Genomic DNA, 8605 nt, shown 5'->3' on the forward strand with positions numbered 1-8605 from the left:
CTCCTGTTCCTTTAAGAGGCGTCGGCTCCTCCCTTTTCGGAGTTGCCGTCTGACGCGTGATGACAGCAGCGAGTTCGGTATGTCTATGCAAATAAGCGCTCCCTGTGGGCCAATGGGGAGCGGAGGTGCTGGAACCGCGGACCAATGGGGCGGGGGTGCAGGGGCTCACCATATAAGGAGCGGCCTCGCCATAAAAGGAAACATTGTATCTCTTTATATGGGGGGAAGGGTCGGGGGATCCCTCGCCACCAGCGCGTGGTCCCGGCCCCCTCCACCCGCAGTCTCGGCCGCGGCCAGCAGCCCCTGCCCCCCGGGGGACGCTGACGGCCGCCGGGCGCGCCGCCCTAGCGTACGGACAGGGGGCGCTCCGCGCGGCCTGGGGCAACCCGGGCCACAGGGGCAGGAAAGTGAGGGCCCAGGTCAGCCCGGGCGTGCAGGGGCCCCGGGTTCGCAGCGGCAGCGGCGGCAGCGACAGCGGCACTAAGCAGCAGCGGGAGCGCCGGGTTGAGCCGGGAAGCCGATGGCGGCGGCGGCGGCTCCGATTCCTCGCTGACTGCCCGTCCGCCCTCCTACTTTGAGCGCCATGTTACCGAGCCAAGCTGGGGCCGCGGCGGCGCTGGGCCGGGGCTCGGCCCTGGGGGGCAGCCTGAACCGGACCCCGACGGGGCGGCCAGGCGGTGGAGGCGGCGGCGGGACTCGAGGGGCTAACGGGGGCCGGGTCCCCGGGAACGGCGCGGGGCTCGGCCCGGGCCGCCTTGAGCGGGAGGCTGCAGCAGCAGCGACAACCACCCCGGCGCCCACCGCGGGGGCCCTCTACAGCGGCAGCGAGGGTGACTCGGAGTCGGGCGAGGAGGAGGAGCTGGGCGCGGAGCGGCGCGGCCTGAAGCGGAGCCTGAGCGAGATGGAGCTCGGCGTGGTGGTCGGTGGGCCCGAGGCGGCGGCGGCGGCCACAGGGGGCTACGGGCCGGTGAGCGGCGCAGTGAGCGGGGCCAAGCCGGGTAAGAAGACTCGGGGCCGCGTGAAGATCAAGATGGAGTTCATCGACAACAAGCTGCGGCGCTACACGACCTTCAGCAAGAGGAAGACGGGCATCATGAAGAAGGTACCGGGCCGGGAGGCTGGCCGGCCACGGGAGACCGGGAGGGTGGGGACGCGCAAGGGGAGCCCGGGAAGGAGGCAGAGCCGAGGCGGAGGTGAGAGGCGGCGAGTCCGCAGGAGGTGTGTGGGAGGGGATGGCTGTTGCCCCAGGAGGGTGAAAGGGGAGGGGCCGCCAGGGAAATTGGGGAGAGGGGAGATGCCAGGAACGTCCGGAAAAGAGAGGAAAGAAGCCGAGGTGGGAGTGACGGGCGCCAGAGAGGAACGGGGCCCTCGTAGAGCGGAGGAGTGAGGAGTGGTAATGGGAGGCTGCGGGGCTGCCCGGGAGGTGGTTAATGAGACCTGGGGGTCAGTAGGTTCAGTGCGCTCTGGTGTTGGGGGGAAGGCGCCGGAAAAGCAGGGAGAAGAGGAGGTTGGAGCTGCATAACAACAATGAGCGAACATGTGTGGGAGGAAGGTGGGCATCACTAGAGTAGTGCTGGCTGGAAGGATGGGCAGGGCTGATGACCAAATGGGGCTCAAGAGCCCCAGGTAAGGGAGTATGGCCATGTGTCTTCCGTGCATCCACTGGAAGCCGGCACACTCCCTGCAGGACAGGCTTCAGAACCATTTGCCCTTGGAACAAGTGGGATTTCCAGCCCTAGGGAAAAATCTGTGCACGGAGTTTGGGGAGAAGGTTTGCAGAGGTACCTAGAAATGCCTCCTCTTCTAGCTGATTATCCAGTGAAAAGGATGAGGAAAGGAGTTGTCTTGGGGTATAGAAGATATGGGAAGGGATGAAAGCAGAGGAACTGGGAAACAAGAAGCTAGAACTCTGGGAACATTGGCCGGTGTTTATATTTATTCCATATAGAAACCAAGGCTGCTTCCAGTGGGTTGTGGAACTTTGTTGGGAGTGAGGATGCTACCTATGGGGCCATCCTTGAAGGTCTGTGAAGGTCCCCTTCCTGGGTTTATGGCAGGGTAGTAGCTGCTAATCTAGCTGCCATCTCCCCTCACTCCAGACACTGTTGAATCAAGACAAAGAAAGAGAAAAGGGGGAGCAGAGTATTATAGAGAAGGACAAAATGGCAACAGGTTAGTGCCTGTGCAGTTTCTGGGAAGAAACATGGGACATTTTAGAGCTTAGGTGGCCCCTTCTCCCTAATATCTATGTGACTTCCAGTGTAGTAGCAACTTCATCCTGGTCCCTGTGACGGTGAGGAGGTAGTGGGAGCCATCTCTTCCTGAGGCTCTGGGCACCAAGCTGTAGTGAGGAGCAGCTACCTGGGCCCCTTCGTGTCTGCTGAGGTGTTATATGTTCTGTCACCGGGAGCTGTGGCTATTTGCTTGGGGTATCTGCAGGTCAGTGAGGCTGTTCCTCAAAAGAGAAGCATGGGGTTTTTCTACTCTCCAGCTCACCTTCAGATATCCTTCAGATAAGACCCCTATAGAGTCACTGGAGAGGAAGGTAATTATGGGAGTGGGGGCTTGAGATCACTGTGTACTTCCCTCTCTTTCCCACTACCCAAGGAAGGTAGAGATTAAAAGTTTTGCTGACCTACCCATCTCCCCCCCTACCCCCAGGCCTATGAGCTGTCCACGCTGACAGGGACACAGGTGCTGTTGCTGGTGGCCAGTGAGACAGGCCATGTGTATACCTTTGCCACCCGCAAACTGCAGCCCATGATCACCAGTGAGACTGGCAAGGCACTGATTCAGACCTGCCTCAACTCGCCAGACTCTCCACCCCGCTCAGACCCCACCACAGACCAGAGAATGAGTGCCACGGGCTTTGAAGAAACAGATCTCACCTACCAGGTGTCGGAGTCCGACAGCAGTGGGGAGACCAAGGTGTGTTTGGGTCCCCTGTCTGAGGGGAAGGAAGGGGAGGGACTTGACCGGCAGATAGGGGAAGGGGTCTCTCTCCCTCGCCCAGGACAGGTGGATAGGTGCCTACTGATGTGGAGTGGAGCCGGGTTAGTGCCCCGCATCTTAGGGTACAGGTGTCCATCCTCTCTATCCTGACAGGAGGCCGGCCCCCTAGATAAGCGGGCGGCCTCCGTGCCCATATAAGGCCGGCTCCGGCTCCACGCCGGCCTCCCGCCTGCAGCCCGCCTGCCTGGCAGGGCCCTTGCATTCCTCCCGCCAGCTGTCTCCCTGCTGGGGGCGGGGGCGTCGCTTAGCCCTGCCCTCCTGGCCGGCTGGGTGGCCGGAGAGTAGGAAGGGAGTGCTCATGGGTTCCAGGGTCCTGGGAAGCCAGCACTGTCAGCAGGCAGGCTGGCTGACTAGGCTGGAGACTACCTTACTAGCCAGCCGCCTGCCTCTTCAGGATGTCCGGGTCTGCGCACGTTAGGAAGTGTACTCGCCCGGCTGCTAGGGATGCCGGCCGGGGTTACGCCTCCCCCTTCCTTTTCCCGGTAAGGAGAGGGGGCGGAGCTTCCTCCCTTGCTGCTCTGGAGAGCTCCGCCTTCTGGGTGGCCCTTCACTAACTGGCCAATCGGAGGAAGCGGCACTGTTTGCCTTAGCAACGCCTCCGCCAATCAGCTTCGAGCTCCACTGCTTAGCAAACATCCCGCGCTGACCCAGCTCCAGTATCGGAGCCCCCTCAGTTCTCTGGGCTTGGTTCTCAGCTCGTGGCTTCCTCTTTCCTCTTCTAAGAACAAAGCCTCCCTGAGGGGAGAGTCAGTGCTCTAGGCTCCCCACTCTTTTAGCAGTAGGGCTAATTTATTCCCATGAAATTTTGCTGAATGAATAAATTCTTTTGGTGCTTCATTGCCAACCCCCCAGGATCATTCTCAAACCCTAAATTCCCTGAAAAACTGTCGGTCCCTATCTCAGAAGCCTGGCAATTCAGAGCTGGAAGGACCCTTTTAAGGATGACATAGTAGTCCAGCCGCCTCATCTTTACAGAAGAAGAAAACTGAGGCTCAGAAAGAAGAGGTTTTCCAAGGGTCCACACAGGTTATCATTGCCAGAGCTGGGAACAGACCTCAGGTGATCATTGTCATCATTATAAAAGCAACAAATACTTATTGTTTTTTTTATGAGCCAGGCACTATTCTAAGTGTTTTACATATGTTAACCTATTTAATCTTCACAACACCTATGGGGTAGGTATTATCCTTCTTTTACAGACAGAAGACTAAAGAAAAATGCTCAGCAGCTCAATAACTTGTCTAAGAGTCGGGCTGCAGGTAAATGGTGGACTTGGGATTTGAACACAAGCACACTGGTTCCATTCTGGGCTGTCAATCCACACAGTTTCTTGAAGGGGCAGGGTCTGGTAGAGGCTCACCACTGCATCTTTACTCTGGGTGTAGGATACACTGAAACCGGCCTTTACTGTCACCAACCTGCCGGGTACCACCTCCACCATCCAGACAGCACCCAGCACCTCTACCACCATGCAAGTCAGCAGCGGCCCCTCCTTTCCCATCACCAACTACCTGGCACCAGTGTCTGCTAGCGTCAGCCCCAGTGCTGTCAGCAGTGCCAACGGGACTGTGCTGAAGAGTACAGGCAGTGGCCCTGTTTCCTCTGGGGGCCTCATGCAGCTGCCTACCAGCTTCACCCTGATGCCTGGTGAGTCACAAGGGGCAAACTGAGCATGCTAAGAGTGGGTTTAGGGCTGGCACAAGGAGAATGACTTTCCTTACTCAGAAGGAGGGTGAACAGGGGCCAGAGCCTGAGAGAAGCCTCTTATGTCCCATTGGTAGGCACTGGGTCCCTCCCCACTGGGACTTGAACTATCCTTGTCAGTAAGTTTCAACCATATGCTCTGGCCTTGTCTAGCAAGCCCAGCCCTGTGCCTCCATTGCCACAAGGACAGCAGACATTCTACCACTTCCCTACCTTGACTGGAAGGCAGATCATGTCCTTGATGGGTCAGTGCCTGCTCCTGTGTCAGCCGAAGAGGGTAGAGTCAAGGCCTAGGGCAGGAGGAGGAGGGAAGGGCAAGAGCAGAGTGTGGAAGCCCCTGGAGACAAGATTTTGGTCATGAAGGGCCTCTTTGGCTCCCAGGAAAGATAGTGATGGGAGTCGGGGATAGAATGCCAGACCTTGGGCCTGGGGGTGTTTGAGGGTGCTTGGTGCAGGTGGTGGCTGGGTAGGACAGAGCACGAGTAAGTCTCTGTGTCTCATAGGTGGGGCAGTGGCCCAGCAGGTCCCAGTGCAGGCCATTCAGGTGCACCAGGCCCCACAGCAAGCGTCTCCCTCTCGCGACAGCAGCACAGACCTCACGCAGACCTCCTCCAGCGGGACAGGTATAGCTCGAAGCTCTGTCACCTCCCTGCTCTGCCTCCTTCATGAGGCCTAGCAGCAGGTGCCCAGCAGTATCCATCCCATAACTAAGGTCAGAGAATTTCTTAATGTGGAGACTGAGGCTTTTGGGTTAACCCTTACCCTAATCCTTATGAGAAAGTCAGGTGAGGATGGTTGGGTTTTGACTCCTGCCCTGCAGTAGGGCTGTGGATTTCATGAAGAAATTAGGGACCATTGAAGCTACATTCCTTACTTAGGTGAGAAGCCTGAGGCCCAGAAAGTAGAAGTTACTTGCCCAAAGACACACTGTTTGCTCAATTACCAGGAAGGACTTATAGAGTAGTTGTTTCCTTGTGGGAGGGTATCCTAGGTTTTGAGTAACCATAATTCCCTTCTGTGTCTCTAGTCATTTCAGAAATGACGAGACACTTTCAAAATAAAAGTACTTTTAAGTACTTTAAGTTATTTGCCACCTTGTTACACGAAGTTTGGTCTGTGGAAGGAGGACCAGTATCACAGCATCACCTGGGAGCTTGATAGAAATGCAGACTCTTTAGCCTTACCCTAAACTTACTGAATCAGAATCCACATTTTTAACAAGTTCCCCCGGTGACTGTATGCACATTAACATTGGAGAAGTGCTTATTTAAAAGCTGAATCTGTTAGCCACATGATGAGGAAGAGGGAAGAGGAGTGAGAGCAAGTGAAAAATGGGATGAGGGAGCTCTCTAAAAGAAGAGTATCTGAGTTTCCTTGGGTGGGGTCAGTCATTGTAATCTTTGCTTTCCCCAGGGCCTTGGGGTCTTGGAACAGAGCAGATAGATAATGGAATAGAACGATGTGATAGGATACACTTAAAGGTTGGTGTGGTTGTGTTCAAGAAAAAATAAGGGTATTCTTAGTTGATGACAGGGAACCGAGGAATGAGTTTTATCTAGCTTTTGACCTGGGAAATGGCAAGAGGGCTCCAGAGGCCTGGAGTTCCTGGGGGTGGGATGCGGGATGTTAATATGGACCAGTGCCGACCTCCCTGACGTGTGTCTGTGTTTGCCAGTGACGTTGCCCGCCACCATCATGACGTCATCCGTGCCCACAACTGTGGGAGGCCACATGATGTACCCCAGCCCCCATGCAGTGATGTATGCACCCACCTCGGGCCTGGCTGATGGCAGCCTCACCGTGCTCAATGCCTTCTCCCAGGCACCATCCACCATGCAGGTGTCCCACAGCCAGGTCCAGGAGCAAGGTTAGTTTGGGGGGGGGGCAGGGCTGCCAAAAGGAGGGTCATTTCCTCCCTTACACACACACACACACACACACACACACACACATTCAAATGCCTCCCCCAACCCAGATGCTAACACATACCCAAACCAGGTGCTCACACATATACCTACACATTTACACACACATACAGATGCTTGCACACACACTCCAGCACCCAGGCTGTCCACTTGGACACTCATGCACACTTGAACACCCACACCCACATACATACTTAGACACATTTGGACACTTACCTTTGGGCACTTACATCTGAGACTCACCCAGTCACTTGTGCATTTATCACCACGCCTCCAAGATCTGGAAGTTTCTCTTGAGCAGGTGATTTGAGTTTCTCCTGTGGTTTTTTAATGCAGGTGGCGTCCCCCAGGTGTTCCTGACAGCGCCATCTGGGACAGTGCAGATCCCTGTTTCTGCAGTTCAGCTTCACCAGGTAGGTGGGGGCACCTTTCACCCCAGTCAGCCAGCCCCTTCTTTATCTTGACCTCAGGGATTCCATTACTGGGTGGTCCAAGCCAAGATCCTTAGCTGAGAGGCCTATCCATTTTCCTGGTCAGGCTTGTGTGGTGGGCAGGCAGGCAGGTGAGCAGGGGGCAGCCTGAGCTGGTTGGTCAGTTCCAGCTCCCTACCTCCTCCTGACACACCCCCTTCCCTCCAGATGGCTGTGATAGGGCAGCAGGCCGGGAGCAGCAGCAACCTTACCGAATTACAGGTGGTGAACCTGGATGCCGCCCACAGCACCAAGAGTGACTGATCCGCCCTGCCGCCCTGGACAGATGGCCCAAGGGACGGCACCACTTATTTATTGTTGCCTTTTCACGTTTTCTTTACACACATGTTGACGGGCCGCAGGAGGGAGGCGGGGAGGAGCAGTGGGCAGCCACAGGACTGAGCCCTCTCACTCCAGCCAAAGAAATGGGCCAGCCTGCCCTCCACCCCATCCTCCCTCACCCTCCCCTCCTTCTAGCTCCACCTCTCATCTCTGTTGATGGTGGGGCTGTCCTGCCTCCTCAGACTCCCCTTGCCAGCTTGGCTCCGTGTTTGCCATGAGTATTAGCTTACCCAATGGGACCGTGCTCCCCCTCCCACACACAGGTCTCTGTGGGACGAGGCACTGTGTCCCCCTGAGGAAGCAGTCGGGGTCCTCTCCCCAGCCTCCTTGCTGACCCCATGTCAGCTCTGCGTCTGCCACAGGCTGGGTCAAAAGAGCCCTAACCCTGCCCCTCAAGGAGCCAGCTGGGGAGATGGGCTTCTTCCCTCAAGACTTGCCCGTGCTGGTGGCCCCTGCAGCTCCTGAGTAGTGGGGCCTGTGCACGGAGCAGATTCCTGGGGTGACCTGCCCTGCCCTGCCGCTCCCCTCGGAACTCCGGAGGATACTGGGTTGGAGGGAACCACCGGTGTTCCCTCTCCCCTTGTCTTCCCCCCTCCTCCCAGCTGCTTTACTTAAAGTTGATTTTGAACTTTTTATTTGAGGAGACGAAGTGAAAACAAATCTATAAATATATATTTTTAAAATATTTAACTTTTTTTTATGGCGTTTTTCTCATCCCCCTCCCTGCCCAAGCTCCCCTTCCCTGGGGAGCCCTGGGGCTCCCTGGAGCTGGCTGGGCTTCTGGGGACAGAGCCGCCCCTTGAGCTCGGGGCCCGCCAGTGTGTGGGGGAGATGCTGGGATTGCCCGGTCCTGGGTTGTTTCCAGGAGAAAACCGGGGGAGGGGCCCTCAGGCCATGCCCCAACGGGGTGGGGAGGGTGACCCACAGCTCTGGGCCTCTTTTTGTCCTTCAGGGCTGTTGCTAGGGAGAGGGAAAAGGGAGACCAAATGTGGGGATGGGGGTGGGAGGGCGTCAGAGGCAACTGACTTCATTTGTGCCACACGCATGGGCATTGCAGCCTTGTGTGCCCCCAGGCCTGCAGCTGCCTGGGGCCCAAGTTGCAGTGAGCAGGGTGGGGTCTGGGAGGGGGTGGAAGGCAGGAATGGGGGGGCA

General features: G+C 57.0%; 1 protein-coding gene across 3 annotated transcripts; it reads left to right on the forward strand.

Moving 5' to 3' along the window:
- The first annotated feature begins 216 nt into the window (after positions 1-216).
- On the forward strand, positions 217-8143 carry SRF (serum response factor). 3 transcript variants are annotated; one of them, XM_059078210.2, is made up of 8 exons: positions 218-1102; positions 1949-2023; positions 2662-2928; positions 4398-4659; positions 5220-5339; positions 6392-6583; positions 6978-7054; positions 7280-8143. In XM_059078210.2, exons 1-8 carry the CDS (start codon positions 584-586, stop codon positions 7373-7375), a joined length of 1608 nt encoding a protein of 535 aa, XP_058934193.1. In that variant the 5' UTR covers positions 218-583; the 3' UTR covers positions 7376-8143. The 3 variants fall into 3 exon arrangements, with proteins under 3 accessions (XP_066862342.1, XP_058934193.1, XP_058934194.1); XM_067006241.1 differs by lacking the exon at positions 5220-5339 and having other exon boundaries at positions 217-1102; XM_059078211.2 differs by lacking the exon at positions 1949-2023 and having other exon boundaries at positions 219-1102.
- The last annotated feature ends 462 nt before the right edge of the window (positions 8144-8605 follow it).

The sequence above is a fragment of the Kogia breviceps genome, chromosome 10, assembly GCF_026419965.1.
Source record: "Kogia breviceps isolate mKogBre1 chromosome 10, mKogBre1 haplotype 1, whole genome shotgun sequence".
NCBI lineage: Eukaryota > Metazoa > Chordata > Mammalia > Artiodactyla > Physeteridae > Kogia > Kogia breviceps.